General features: G+C 40.4%; 2 protein-coding genes across 3 annotated transcripts in view; one reads left to right on the top strand and one right to left on the bottom strand.

Annotated features, from left to right (window-relative positions):
• The window catches only part of ippk (inositol 1,3,4,5,6-pentakisphosphate 2-kinase), a 30,451-nt gene extending 25,170 nt beyond the window's left edge, over positions 1-5,281 (top strand). For both annotated transcript variants that reach the window (XM_022682395.2, XM_022682394.2), the window contains exon 13: positions 451-5,281. In XM_022682395.2, coding sequence (XP_022538116.1) covers positions 451-676 — 226 coding nt within the window. In that variant the 3' untranslated portion in view covers positions 677-5,281. The remainder of the gene's footprint in view (positions 1-450) is intronic.
• Positions 5,227-16,055, bottom strand: part of LOC103023707 (centromere protein P) — a 102,979-nt gene continuing 92,150 nt past the window's right edge. The window contains exons 7-9 of the mRNA XM_049471983.1: positions 6,982-7,061; positions 6,588-6,679; positions 5,227-5,451 (exon numbers count right to left, since the gene is read on the bottom strand). Of these exons, the coding sequence (XP_049327940.1) occupies positions 5,333-5,451; positions 6,588-6,679; positions 6,982-7,061 (291 nt within the window). The 3' untranslated portion in view covers positions 5,227-5,332. The remainder of the gene's footprint in view (positions 5,452-6,587; positions 6,680-6,981; positions 7,062-16,055) is intronic.

The following is a 16,055-nucleotide window of genomic DNA, read 5'->3' as shown; positions in this document are numbered from 1 at the left end:
AACAATTCTGTAAATGTGAGTGGGCCAAAATTCCTCACAGCGCTGTGAAAGACTCATTCCAAGTTACCGCAATCCTTAATAGCAGTTGTTGCTGCTAAGGGTGGACCAACCAGTTATTAGGTTTAATGTTTTAACACTTTCACACAGGGCCATAAAGGTCTGGATTTTTCTACCCCAAATAATTAAAACTTTCATTTAAAAACTGCATTTTTGTATTGTCGCGTTGACTTATATTTAGATTAGTTTGTCACTCTTGCTTCATTTTTTAGATCGTCAAACAAGCAAAAAAAATAAATAAAAAAATCATGAAGGGGCAAAAACTTTTTCTGCACCCCTGTAAAAAAGCATCAAGGTAGTTGAGGAGGGATTTGTACTCCTGAAATTATTTTCAGGTTGGAAGGTCTGAATATCAGATCTCCTTCTAAATACTGATCTGCTTTTTTCTCACAGACTACAAGCCAACTTGGAGATCCAGCCTCCGAAGCCTCGCTTCACATACTCAGTCTCCATCCTGGATTTGGACCCCAAACCTTATGACAGTATCCCGCACCAGTACAAGCTGGACTCCAAGATCGTCAACTACTACCTGCGGAGCACAACAAGCGCCCAGGATCTCCCTACATCCAACCATTACAAGGACAGGCAGGACTGCACGCTGCTCTTCCATCCTGTATGAACAACCTCGCTCCTCTCCACTTCCTCCTCACTACTCCAGAGTGCTGCTTTTGATGTGAACGACAGAAAAAAGCAAAAACTGAAGATTAAGATGCATCCAGATATATATTCATTTCTTTGTTCTTTGTCAGAGGCTCCTCTCGTTGTCCTCTCCTCCCCACCTTTACGATGTGTGCCATATTTTTATTTTTAAATGTGAAAGTGGCCGGAAGCTCAGTGTTCTCAGTGCTTCTGAATTGGTATAATCGGTCCGTTTGTTTGGTGTTAGCCAGTGGAGCTAGTTTTTTCTGTGGGGCACATTCAAACTGGGGCTGGCCTCCTCATGCACAGTGCCTGGGTGGACCGAGGAAGACGAGGGTGAGCTGTTGCTGTAGTGCAGTCTGACTGGTAAAGAAGTGCCAAAACTGGCTTGCGTGTGGTCGTTCCTGTCACGGATTACAAATAATAGCTTTTAATTGAGAGAGGAGCCATTAAGTTGCAGGGGGTCCTCGGTATGTGTGCAAGTAAGTGTGGAGCATTATTAGTGTCTACATTTTATAGACTTAATTATATTAAATTAAAGATGGTTACTTAAGGTGAAGTAAGACTACTACTGCTGTTCTACATCGGTTCCTGAGGTCTGTGCTGGCTTACAGTTTTTTAGCAGTTGGTCAGAAATATTGTACTGAACGCTTGAATGAATGCAGGGTGGTGAGTTTGTTTATTTGATTATCTTAAACACCCTGACTGAACTTGTTCTTTAAATACTGGGGTCTAATCTGATCTCAGTAAGACAGTACTGTATTAAAGAGTCATTATAAAGGTTCTAGGTTTTTCCTCAAGCTTCTTGAACAGATTGAGAAGGGTAGAGAGAGACCTTTACACTCCAAACCACTCCCAACTTTACACACTACACCAAAAATGACCAGTCCACACACCCACACCACCAATCACACATCAAGCTACATTAAGGAGAAGTATTCAGTTACTTTACTGCAGCTTACAGGAATACTCCAGCATTTTCAGCCAATAAAGCACCTTCCTTCTCATTTACATCTATTTTTAGTTTACAGCCAATACATTTTCTTCAGTACAGAGATGCATGTCCGCTGTTTGCCAGGTTTCAGTCCACTTATTTGAGTATTTTGATAAATCTAATATATAAAAACAAAGCCTAGTTGGAATTGGCAGGTGTTAAATAAAAGTGGCAAATTTTGCATTAATACACAATTTAAATGAAAGGAGAAAAGAGTCTTTGGATGTAGTGAAATATGATAGAATTTAAAATTTTGGGGAGTAACCCACCTCCGATCGCTCCAGCATTCTGAAATACAGAGCTTTAAGCCGATGCTCCTAACAGGCTTACAATGCTAGTGATAGGAGTGTACAGCTGCCAATGAAAAGAAATTTTAAATTACATAAAAACTGGTTCTTTATAGAGGGAAATGTGGACATTTAATGACTATATTACACAAATAATCAAGTTTCTAAGAGATTTGTCAAATCTCTCCAGTGAGTGTATGTGTATATGCTGGAAAATATACCCAGGAAGTTGTTAAACCCCTTATTGTTGGTCTAATTACTGAGGGTTTAATGAGCTACGCCCCTCGCTATACAATAACAGGCTGTTGATGTCAACACACTATCATTTTAAGCCCTGTTTGGAAGGGATAAGATTTACAGCGAAAGGGTGGGACAGGAATTCACTCTGGATACATTTTAGCATCGATGGCTGAGATGGGAGTGGCTACTCAATTTATGCACTGCTGTCACCTCCAAAAACCCTAGCTTGAAGCTCATCTTCAGGATTTGCATTTTGTATGTTGTAAAGCTTCTCCTTGAGGGTTGCCACAGACTTCTAGAACAACCTGAGCTGTCTGTGCATCATCACATTCAACAGAACCAAACGCCTTCTCAAGCATCTCTGTACTTCAGAAAAGCAGTGAAGAATTGCAGCAGATTTTCGACAGATTCCTTGCACAGGATTAACATTACCTGAGGTTATCTTTATGAGTGAGGAAGAGCACAATCCCAAAAAATAAAAATAAACTGACATTGCACATTTGTATAAGACAAAATCACTGAGGATTTTCTGTAGTAATTACGTTACCCTGAAAATACAAATCACATCCCAATAGGGCACTAGTGGACAGTCCAGATCCAGAAAGTACAAATCCACTGATAGAATCTAAAAAACAAATGTAATTTTTTTTGTTTGTTTTTTGCAATACTGTTATCTGTTTTTAAAACTGCTGCCATTGTAAATAAAGGCAGATTTATTTTGAGGTACAAATATTGGCTTATCCTTCAACTGAGTAGTGTAATATAACATTCTATTTAAATTTAGACTTGAAATCACAAATTTGACTTTATTTATTTATTTTTTGTTAATATCTGAAGCATCTTTGAACACATAATTAGGTCATTTATGTCATTGTTAAAACACATGGAGTCATACTAACGGTACCTCTCTACTGACCTTATTCATTAATGCCCGGGGTGGATTTTCTGGACCCGGATTGGCCACCTCTGCTAAAGAGCTTTAGAGTGGCGAACATCATGGAAAATATCTAGAACTTCTGATATGTGACAGTTAAACACTATATAAATACACACTTTTTTTTATCGTTATTTGACCTTGTTGGGAAGACTAAACAGTTGTGGGCTGGTGCTGATAATCAATATCTGTCTATATCTGCTGATTACAGATCGAGTGATAAACCTTTTGTGTCCTTCATGCGGTTTTTGCCTCAAGTGTGACGAGCAGCAAGAAAATCCCAAACTCTGCCGCTTTGTTTCACAAGTGTGTGATTCTGTCTAGAACACACGTCCTCAGCTTCAGCAGTGTGTGATTTTGAAGTAATTATGTCGATAGTTGATTGATTTTCTGTGATTTTTTTTTTTGATCAATCATTTTGTCTGTTCCTTTTTATAAACCACTGAAGTTTGAGTTCTGTTTACCCCGTTTTATTACCCCTCCCACAGTACCTGTGCAGTTTCATGACTCATGACTGTAGTGAAGTTCAGAGGATTTTGTCAGAATTCACAGCCTTTACTCTTCACATAAACGTTTTTGTTTATTTTGTATACCTCGATCTTTTGGGTGCCCATTTCTGTCTTTCTTTTCACCCTGTATCTGGCAGCAGCATGGCAGATTTGACTTTGTATGACCCCCATTTTTAAATAATGATTTAACATTTAAGCTCTTTTAAGATGGTAAATGAATTTGGAAAAAAAAGACAAATGAATCACTTTTCTTTCCAAATATTATTTTTCAAAAGTTAATTTTCAGAAATGGCTTTTTAAAACAATATCCTAGTAACAGTCAGAATTTAAAGCATTTCATAGGATTTTTTCTAGAAAAGTGGGGTTCTAAGTAAAGTATGGAGAGAAAAAGTAATTTAATTTTAGGTTACTAAGTCAGTATTTATAGAAACATCAAAAATAAAAACAGATGAGTATATAAGATGACTCAAAACTTAACTAAATTAAAGGATAAGTAAATGGTCTCAGATATGTCAGTATTCTAAAAATCATTGTAACTCAATTTGGAGATAAATAAATTACTGTATTTGTGATATTTATTTAGGAGTGAGTCAGTATTCCACGACACTACATAAAAAATGGAGAACAAGTCATTATTTTAAGTTCAGAACAAGTAGTCATTGTTTTGAGCTACTAACTTTTGGCATATTACATAATGTGATATTTGGAAAGAAATCAATACATTTATTCTGAGATCAGAATTTAAAGACATTAAATAAAAAAAAAAATCAAAGTAAATGTCATCTGGAATTATCAAGTCAATATATGAAGAAAATTCTGAATTTTGCCAGAAACCTAAAAACAGGCTAACCAAGACAGAAGTTGGCTTCCATTGCGTGTTTTTTTTTTTTTTTTTTTTTGATGCAGGCTGATCTGATTACAGTGAGGGAATTTCATGTGTACATGTGAGTAAAAGTTCTCAGTCTAGGACTCTATCGTCTGTCTCTCTCGCTGCAGTAAAAACAGACGTTTCCATTTTAAACAAAACGCAGTTACTGTAACATCCCCCCTTTTAGACTTTAAGTATAACGAGTGCTGGTTTAATGAAGAATGCTAATGTTGCTAACAGGGACTGAAATAATGTGTAGACGCCGATTAGCTTTGTGCTGACATGCTGCTGATTGGTAGCTGCTAAGTCCCACCTATCATTAGTATTTACGTCATTTAACCGACGTGCACTGAGTGAGGCACGAGTATCTGTGTTCTTTCTAGGGGCGGGGCTTGGTGACCCTCTCACTACAGAGATGTGTAAAGGATGCTTAACACCTGACCTTTAGATAGAAATGAAATATTATTATTATTATTAATCCTCTAAGAAATCACAATCACTGTGATGAGATGAAGGAAGGACTAAAAAGATAAACTATTTCAGAAATACAAAGTGGATTTTGCTGTCACATTTTGTATTTAAATTATTTATTTTTCTAGCTATTGTCTAATGATGTATATTTACATACAGTATGTGCGTACATATACATGTGATGATGGAATGTGTACAGAAGGCATTAATACATTTCTTAAAGGGTGGCTTATACAGGTGGTGTTTATACTGAATAAAATTATAATGAATTTATCAGCTAAATCCGTGTTTTTGGATGTTCTGTTCAGACCAGTCTGGTTGCATGGTTGCTATTTAGAAACATACAGCTTTAATTAAACTTTCGATCGAGGTTTCCACTCCAAAAATCAGCAGGAGACTTCGAAAGGCTTCAGGTGCAGTCGCCATCACATTGTTGGTGTCCAACTTTTGAGCTGTTCCAAAAAAAAAAAAGAAAATGTATGTATGTAAATAAAGTGTTCTACAAACAGGGTCATAAATGTAAAATATAATTTCCTGCACTTGATTTGTACGTAGTAATCTCAGTGTAATTAATCTAATGATATACCCCACTAAGAGCCTTCATATTGTTTACATACAGTACATACAGTACCAAAGTTTGGACACTTAAAGTCATTTTTTTAAAACGTTCTGCGTTGTAGATTATATCGTCAGCTTTATGAGGTAAAGTCACAGTAAACAGCTGTGCTAAACTTAAAAATTAATTACTTGAATTTCTTGCCTCTTGGTGAGCAGTGAATAGACCTATTTGAGTAATGTTTAAATCCATATTATGGACCACCCAGGAAAGGAAGAGCAAGAGTTACCTCTGTTGCACAGAATATGCTCATCATAAATACCCATCAAATACATGAGTCTAAATACTTCACAGAGTATTTAGGTTTGTTTAACACTTTTGAGTTACTGCATTATTGTCTGGATAGTCTGGATGACTTTAGTATTAATTTACAATACAAGCAAAAATAAAAACAGTGAATAAGAAGGTGTCCAAACTTTTGACAGGTATTCTATAAAGTCTTTACTTATATTTCATAAAGATTGCAAAGGTATAGACCATCAGTGCACACATTATTTAAGTACATCTTGAGTCCAAAATAATTTAATTTAATATTTAAAAATCATTCAGTCGTTTGGTCAGATTAATCACAACATTCTGTGATTAACTGCAATTAATCTAACTTCTCTTCCTAAGCAAGTTGTTATATTGGAAATTTAAATGTAAATAACAGAATGAATGTAAGAAATATAAAATGCAATTATATTTATATTAGTGGTTTAAATTGTATGTTTGAGGGGAGATAAAGTCAGCATGGGGCTCTGAAATAAAGAATGTAGATAAATCTGATAGAGGAACCTTTTTTGACTTTATTGTAAACATAATAAGGACAGAAGTTGGTGTCAAACATGGGTGGCCGAATTAATTCATTAAAAAAGCGCATTACTGATTCAAATTATATCGCGTTCGTTAATGCTTGAACGTTGACAGCCCTAATAAAGATATAAAAGAGTCTTTAGATAATATATTAATACATTCTCACGGCTTTCTTACCTTGTTCAGGCACTTTCATCAGAAGCTCAATTTTTGGTTGGACAGTCCCTCCTTTATTCACACTGATGTTCCAGAAAATACTCATTGTGCACCTGAAGGAAATGGAAAAAAGAAAATTGATCCAATTTCCACTGATATTTAGACAGAGTCTATATCATATGCAATATGTCTATTTATTAGTAATACAAGTTTAACTGTTTCAAACCCATAGCTTTTTTAAAAATACCCCATTTCTAAAGAATGTGTTTAATAAGTGCAGAAGATCAGGGATAGATGTGATGTGCTGCAGTATGTGTTTAATCACTCACCACTTCTGTTTATTTGGGTTTTAATATTATTTATAGATTTACAGTAATTATACATAATATAGGTATTATATGGATGGTGGATTTACCCAGGAAGTTTAGGACTGTGGATCATCATGACCTCTGACCTGCACCCCTCGGGAAGGTGAACCACATCTGGATATTTCTCCTGCCAAAAAAGAAAACCATGAATTAAAGGCAGTTAAAGACTTTGATTATTGAACTTTTCATGAGTTTCCATTCCAATAAAGTCTCCTAAAACTTTTTCTTCATCCACATTTGATTACAGGGGCTTCATTTTTAGACAGTAAAAGCCCACACACCCACAGACCAGTGGAAGTTGGCAGTGTTTCCAATAAAGGGTTCAAAACTTCTGCAACAAAACAGGCATGACGTTATAACAGCCAGTCTTAGAGTTTTCACTGACTGTGGTTTTTCCACTTCACAGTTATGGTTTATAACCTTGTATTATAAGTAGTGGTCATTTTTATTCTAAATTACGTTTAATAGTTGGGGTTAGTAATGGGGATATAATTACTGTGTTGGACAGCGGAACAGTAACTGTGACTTTCAAAGTGAAAAAAGATGGAGGAAAAAAATCCATGACTCTGGATGCATTACGGAACAATGAATATCTAGCCCTACCAAGTTTTTAAAACTTTTTTTTCAAGTTTATTTAGCTGAAAGCTTGAAGAGGCCAAGAAACTGAACAAAATTTTTACATAGTACATCACACTGTCTGACTCTGGGTGGATTGAGTTACACTTATTTATGTCTTTTCTATCTTTCTATACACCTAGAGATGCTATAAATGGATGGATGGATGGATGTCAGTACTGGAACATCAGAAATAGATCCAGATGTAAAGTTTACATATGAGGTGATATAAGTGCTGTGTTGCTAAGATGGCCATAGAATCAACTGACTTGCCTATCAAGACTTTGGAACGACCCACCACCCAAATGACCTGCTCTGTGGTGTTCCCGAACACTAGAGAACAGACTGAAAAGATAATAAAGTCTATACATAACTGAAAAAAATGGTCAATTAACGTAATCAACATCAGTTAATGACAGAAGCTGTAAATACTGTATACTAAAATGTCAGGAATGTGTAAGATTCCTCTCCCCAAAACCTTTTAGAACAGAATATATATTGATATTAAATTATTGCCCAGCCCTAGTTGAAAGTCAACATTCATACTTCAGAATGAACTGAAAACTGTAGGCTAGACAACTTTAGAGCATAATTAGAGTTCAGATGAAACAATAAATAACTCAATCAGAAATATGAATAATAATTGGGTAATTAATCAAACTTGCTCTTCCATTTTCTAGTTGTTGTAACGTGGAACCCACTGCAGATAATATTTTCCCCAGACTTTCCCAGCAGACTCCTACTCTTAAACAGATTTTCCGACAGCAGAAATACCTCAGTGTTGGTCAGTCCTGCCTGCCTTATAAAACGTGGGGTCTCTGTTTCCTTCAGGGGTGGAAAACCAGGCTTTGTCTTTCTCACACAGTACTGGCTTGTTTTCAGTGTAGAGCTGATTACTCAGACTCCTCAGTCACACACTTTCTGGAAAGCTTTAGTTTCAAGGTGTGACTATACAATCTAATCTAATCCATCCACACTGTCTAACTGAATCTTTAAGTTCAAATCATTTTGATTTTGCAGTGTAGTGTGGGGTTTTAAACACTCTGACCAAGTGCTCCACACTGTAGATGTGAAGTCAGAGACAGGATCTGTGCTGTACACTAATCACGACTGTAGTGCTGAGAATGATGCATCATTATAGCAGCTCTGTGTACAGTGTGTGTTTATCAAAAATGTGTTTTGATATATGTTTTTCACAAAAAATGAGCCAATGCCAATGAGTTTGAGTTAGAAAAAATATTTTTTAGTATCATTTGATGAAAAATGAAAACGGGTCCCACAGACCCGAACACCACACAAGGGTTAACAAACACCAAGTACAGTACAGAGCTGTTTGCTGAACTGCAGAATCAAAATTCTAATACAATTAAGCTCTCAATGTTTTTTGCTAGCCACACTGTTACACAGCCACACTGTTAACAATGGTCTCATCCACTAGTTTCAAAGAACTTCCGACTTAGCCATTCATTTACAATCCTCAGTGCAACCTGGCCATTACCTGCTAATCCTGGGACAACATGCTATGCCCTCAGAGGATTCCTGTCATCAGCTATTAGGGTGTCAGGAAGGAAGAATCTGATATGGTGTTTCTCACACTCACTTCACTTCTCACATTTTTGTAGCACTTGCTGTTATTCAAAAGCACAGTGAATAAAAAACAAAACGGCCATTTCTGTTTTTGTGGACAGCTGGTTGTTTGACAGTAACTGAATATTTTAAGCATGAAAAAAAACCTAAAACTAATACTAGAATTAATAATAACTAACTAAAACTAAGCACTAATAAAAAAACTAATAAAAACTATTAACCCCACTCCAAAAACTAGTTAAAACTAACTGAATTAGTGGAGAAAAAAGTAAAAAAAAAAAAAATTAAACTATAATGAATAATTCAAAACTATTAGAACCTTGTACGTAACAAATCAACATGTTTTTAAAAAGTTGAACCAGTTAGAATGTTATAATCACGCAGCTCTGGGGCTCACGCACACGTGAGCTCCTCCACTTGTCCGCGTTTGACTTGCAGCGCTGTGTTTAGCTGTTCTTACACATTTTTTTATTAAATAACAAGTCTACGCTCCTTCATCACTTTGAACAGATTTTGCTCATTTAAACAGCCTGAAAACAGACAGGTTATAGTCCCGGGTCGGGTCGGGCTCATAATGACAGTTTATGGGTTGGGCTCGGGCAGATGGTGCACAGGCTCAGGCCGGGTTAGATTTTTTTGGGACCGATCTAAGCTCTACCACTAAACTGTCCCATTTGTCCTTATGTCAAACTTAATGTTATTTTTTGTTAATATAAAAAAATATCCTCAAATATTACAGAAAAAAGTGACTTTTATTGCATAGGACCTAATTCAGCTTGTAATGCAGCTCAGATGACCTCCATGACCATCACTGAGCCTTCGGCGCACATGACCCTGTTCTGGGTTTACTGTTTTTTTTTACCCAATTTTCTCCTCAATGTAGCTCAACCTATTAAACCAAACACCCAGCATAAGAGAACAGGATCGAGAACTGAACAGATTAAGGGCATGCCTCCTCCAATACATGTAAAACCAGCCATGCTTTATTTTAAACTGCCAACGATATACTGCAGAATAGCAAAGCAGCATGACCTGGGATTTGACTTTGCGATTCTTATGGCATAGTGATGGATTCCATTTTTAGTGTTTCCTCATCAGTCCTAGATTAAGTGGACTGGCAATTTGTTTCATTTCCACACGGCTCGACTATAGTCTTTATAGTCTTGGGTCTATAAAAGTTAAAAAATCTCATTGATCTTTTTTCTTATTTCTTCACTCCATGATCAAGACCACCCTGCGCATCTACAATTTTCCCAAACTGAACTCGTAAAAACTACATCAAGTTACTTTAAATCCTTCGTAAGTGCTTTTTTTTTCAGAGGTTCCCTGCTGAAATCAAGGAAAGAAATACAGCTCCTTTCTCTAAAACCGCTAACTCCAGACATGCCACAGCAGAGTGCTTCAGCTTTCTGGCATGAGCTTAAATCTTCCATCACGTTGAGCAAAAAAAAAAAGGGAATTGGGGGAAACCAGTGTTGATACCAACCCAGCGCTACCACAGTGGAAAAAGACTTAAATCTGAGTTAGAGTGCTGCGTCTGCATTGGGGAGGATCTCTGCGTTTAGGTTTAATGTGGGTTGTGGTGTTAGACAGACCACTGTAAACAATGGAGTTTCTGTGTGGAAACACAGTTTTTCCTGTGACAGACTCTGTAAGCGCTTTGGAACAAAAAAATATTGGAAAAGAGAAGGATGATCATGTGGGCAGTGATCTTTAAAGAAAAAAAAATATATATATCTGGACTACCCCCTGTCTGCAAACAAAGCAATAGCTAAACATGAGGATGAGCTCTGATGATGACACTGTAGTGTACAGTAGCCGGGCAGAGCTGCAGCAGCTGTGCATTCCAGCCCAGTGAATCATAGGCTTTCAACCTTCACCTGAAAATAAGAGACACATAACACAGCTTTTAGATTCGGTGCTCATCTCATGGCTCATCCCATAGCTCCTCCATAGATCCTAACAGCTTTCCAAAACATCAAAAACTAAAAAAAAAGCAGCAATAAATCAGGTTAACTGATTACGCGGTGTACAGGAACATGTATTTTTGTACTCACTAATACCAATACCTACCTACAGTTAGGCAATCATGAGCATGCAATGGTTTTGTAATAGTTTAGATAGTTTAGAAAGTATTGCAATGCAACCGAGTCACATTATATAATCGTTTCTTTCTGCTTTTCAACAGGGTTTGCTTTATCCACATTTCACCCTGTTATTTAAAAAACAGAGATTAGTTGTACGCTATGGACATGTGTTCATTTAGCCAGCATCTTCATGTGACATTAGGAGCACATCAACCACTTGGATGAGGCTTTCAGGGAACAGGAAAAAAATATATATAAGGGGTATCCACATTTGCTGCACACTGAATGTATGAACACTGACGTTAAGGTGGATGAACTTCAGGTTCAGTGGGCTCTGGGGAGCTGAGCTTGGGATCCTCGGGCACCATTGAACCGTTTGTTTCATGGAGCACTTCATGAATTACGGGTTTGCTGTCCTGCTGCTCTTTACACAATTGCATCATCTGTCACTTTCTTGTTCTTTCACTCCACTCACTCGCTTGTACCATCTCTCGTTGATCTTGAACTGAATATATAATTTGGACTTGAGCAATGAAGTTGGCTGTTTGTTAATGCAGCAATGTGCACTAGGTATCAGGTGTTGGTATCAGGGCCTTGTTGGTGAGTACGAGTACATAAGGAAGGTATCAGGCATGATATTCATACCAGTATTGTTATTCACTCATCCCTATTTAGGGGATATTGGTGTAGCACAGTTTAATATGGGTTGCCTAGCTGTGAAATTAGCTGTGTAGCAGTTGTGGTTATTATCAAAGTCAAGTCAAAGTCAAAGTCAACGTGTTTTTTATTGTCATTTCAGCTATATACAGAGTACACAGTGAAACGAAACAACGTTCCTCCAAGGACCATGGTGCACATAAACACAGTGTAGACAGAACAATAGTGCAACAGTACAAAAGTGCAGACAGACAATACAACATACAGACAAAGAATAATAAATAACAAGACAGTGTGCAAATTATGCAGTGTGCAAAAAGTGTGCAAAAAAGACCAGTGAGGTAGTAATTACCTCTATTACACAGTGTGCAATAGAGTCCAGTGAGGTAGTAGGGTTTTTAGTGCTTTCCATTTTCTGGGGTAAGTGGGGTAAGAGTGTGTGTGCATGTACAGAAAAACCATCAGTTCAGTCTCTGCAGTTGAGGAGTCTGATGGCTTGGGGGTAGAAGCTGTTGCAGAATCTGGTCGTGCTGGACCGGATGCTGCGGTACCTTCTTCCCGAAGGCAGGAGGGAGAACAGTTTGTGTGAGGGATGAGTGGGGTCATTCACAATGCTGGTTGCTTTGCGGATGCTGCGGGTGGTGTAAATGTCCGTGATGGAGGGGAGAGAGACGCCGATGATCCTCTCAGCTGTCCTCACAATACGCTGGAGGGTCTTGCGGTCAGAGACGGTGCAGGTCCCAAACCAGGCAGTGATGCAGCTGCTCAGGATGATCTCAATGGTCCCTCTATAGAAGAGTGTGAGGATGGGTGGAGGGAGACGGGCCTTTCTCAGCTTCCGGAGGAAGTAGAGACGCTGCTGGGCTTTCTTGGCTGTAGCGCTGGTGTTCAGGGTCCAGGTGAGGTTATCTGCTAAGTGGACACCAAGGAACTTGGTGCTCTTAACAATCTCCACAGAGGACCCGTCGATGTTGAGTGGAGAGTGGGTGTGTTGTGCTCTCCTGAAGTCAACAACCATTTCCTTTGTCTTGTCCACATTCAGGTGAAGGTTGTTGACTGTACACCAGTCTGTCCTCTCTCCTCTCTGTATGCTGACTCGTCGACCCAGCACGGTTGTATCATCGGCGAACTTGATAAAGCTGTTAGAACTGTGTTTTGCAGCACAGTCATGAGTCAGCAGGGTGAACAGCAGAAGACTCAGGACACTGCCCTGGGGGGCCCCAGTGTTCAGTGTGATGGTGCTGGAGGTGCTGCCCCCGAACCGGACTGACTGGGGTCTCCCCGTCAGAAAGTCCAGGATCCAGTTGCAGAGGGGGGTGTTGAGGCCGAGCGAGCTTAGCTTCCTGATGAGGTTCTGTGGGATGATGGTGTTGAATGCTGAACTGAAGTCTATAAACAGCATTCTGACGTAAGTGTCCTTCCTCTCCAGGTGGGTGAGGGAGAGATGAAGGGTGGTGGTGATGGCATCGTCCGTGGAGCGATTGGGACGATACGCAAACTGCAGGGGGTCCAGTGAAGAGGGCAGTCGTGTCTTGATGTTCCTCATGACTAGCCTCTCAAAGCACTTCATGATGATGGGTGTAAGTGCAACGGGACGGTAGTCATTGAGGCAGGACACTGTGGACTTCTTCGGCACGGGAACGATGGTGGTGGACTTGAGGCACGTTGGGACAGTGGCGCTGCACAGGGAGATGTTGAAGATGTCCGTGAGAACATCTGTCAGCTGGTCTGCGCACTCCCTGAGCACTCTGCCGGGGATGTTCTCTGGTCCTGCAGCTTTTCGTGGGTTGACTCTGCGCAGAGTGTTCCTCACATCCACTGCAGTCAGGCACAACACCTGCTCGTCCGGCTTGGGCATGGTCTTTCTCACCATCGCGTTGTTTTGTGCCTCAAACCGTGCATAAAAGTTGTTCAGGGCATCAGGGAGGGAGGCATAACGTTCACAGGATGGTGGCATTGTCCTGTAGTTGGTGATTGCCTGGATGCCCTGCCACATACGCCGCGCGTCACCCGTGTCCTTGAAGTGGCTGTGGATTCTCTGGGCGTGTGCGCACTTTGCCTCTCTGATTTGATCTTGACAGGTCGGCTCTCGCTTTCCTCAGGGCCACCTTGTCACTCACTCTGAAGGCGGAGTCGCGGGTCCTCAGCAGCGCACGTACCTCAGCAGTCATCCAAGGCTTCTGGTTTGGGCGTGTGGTGATGGTCTTGGAGACAGTGACATCATCAATACACTTGCTGATGTAGCCAGTGACTGATGCTGCATACTCCTCCAAATCAACAGAATCGCCTTCAGTAGCAGCCTCCCTAAACATGTCCCATGCAGTGCACTCAAAACAGTCCTGAAGGGCAGAGATGGAGCCTGCCGGCCAGGTTTTCACCTGCTTCTGAACTGGTCTGGAGCGTCTGATGAGTGGTGTGTATGTTGGAGTCAGCCAAACACACATGTGGTCCGAGAAAGCGAGGTGGGGGCGGGGCTCCGCCCGGTACGCGCTGGGGATGTTTGTGTAAACAAGATCCAGCGCGCCCGCTCCTCTCGTTGCAAAGTCCACATGTTGATGGAATTTAGGGAGCACTGACTTGAGATTTGCGTGGTTGAAATCCTCGGCGATAATAAACAGTCCGTCTGGGTGTTTGTTCTGCAGATCGCTGATAGACCGATAGAGTTCACACAGAGCCTCTTTAGCATTAGCACCAATGCTAGCGCTGGGTGGGATGTAGACAGCAGCTATCAGCACGGCGGAGAACTCCCGTACTAAATGAAAGGTCTGCACTTGACTATCAGGAACTCCACCAGCGGAGAGCAGTGTTTGGCGACAGTCACAGCGTTGTTACACCATTCCGTGCTGATGTAAACACACAGGCCTCCACCGCGGGTCTTCCCGGATAGAGCCGCGCTCCTATCCGCTCTGAACGCGGTTAGCCCGGCTAACTGAATGGCGCTGTCCGGAATGTTGTCGTTCAGCCACGATTCCACAAAAACCAAAGCACAGAAGTCTCTGAACTCACGCTGGGTTGTTCGCTGGAGTCGGATGTAGTCCAGTTTATTGTCAAGGGAACAGACGTTTGCCAGAAAGAGCAATGGTATAGCCGGCCGGCTAGGACTAGCCTTTAGCCTCGCGCGGATCCAGGCTCTCTTTCCGCGCTTCCGCTTACGCTCGCACCGCTTGCGATGGCACTTCCGCTGGGCTCCGGCGTCAGGAAACACCGTGGGCTGGCGGCCTGGGTCTCTTAGCAGGCTAAGCTCAAGTAGCGTCTGCAGAACCTCGTCCGGTAGCGTGTTTTCTTGCTGATTTCTCCACTGTAGCAGGGTCTGGCGGTGGTAGAACATGTGCACGGGTGTTCCGATGCACATATTTGCAGGAAATAAACGGAAAAAACGACAAATAGTAACACAAAAGCACCATTTAACGGACCCGGAGCGGCCGCTGCGTGTTAACGCGCCGCCATCTTGGGTGGGTGTTATACACTACACTACACAAACTGCAACATATCCTTTTGCTATTGTGGTTGCATTACACAATAAATAGCAGGGGTAGATGATACAGATTGCATTACACATTGTTATTAGAATATATACCAAAAACATTAATATTAAATCACTTTTAAATCACCACTATTAGCTACATGGCTAGTGTTTTGGCTGTAACATCTTCAGCTACCTGGGTTCTTAAGCCTGAGAACCGGAAATGTACTAATATTACACACAGAAATGTATTAAAAGTACTGAGGCAGAAAAGAAAAATAGTCCTGGGTGGGGACTATAGTGGACTGAGTAGGTGCAGATGGATGGAACCTTCCATTTCAGAAGTTGTGCATGGATTTAACATTCCTCAATTCACAGTAATGATCATCCCTGACAGCTGTCCATGCAAACAGACTAGCAACTCTTGGAGAGATCCAAGTCCCTCATCCCACCCCTCGGCAAATATCACAGGACAGTAGTTATTGTACTTTTTACTGTGACACTATGAATCACGGACTACCCAGTCTACAGATGTTTAGTCCCGCCCATTTACTTCATTACACCCCTTAATTACACAGCAGTGTGAATGATTAGAGTGTGAAAATGATTTATGGACATATTTACAGCGTGTAGACAAGGGACAATGTTGAGGATTAAAGACAACCTCAAACCTCGAAACATGAGAAAATCAGAAGGTTGTATCTTTCTGTTT

This window comes from Astyanax mexicanus, chromosome 24 (assembly GCF_023375975.1).
Source record: "Astyanax mexicanus isolate ESR-SI-001 chromosome 24, AstMex3_surface, whole genome shotgun sequence".
NCBI lineage: Eukaryota > Metazoa > Chordata > Actinopteri > Characiformes > Acestrorhamphidae > Astyanax > Astyanax mexicanus.
Note: the sequence above shows the minus strand (reverse complement) of the source record. Positions and strands in the feature narration are given on the sequence as shown.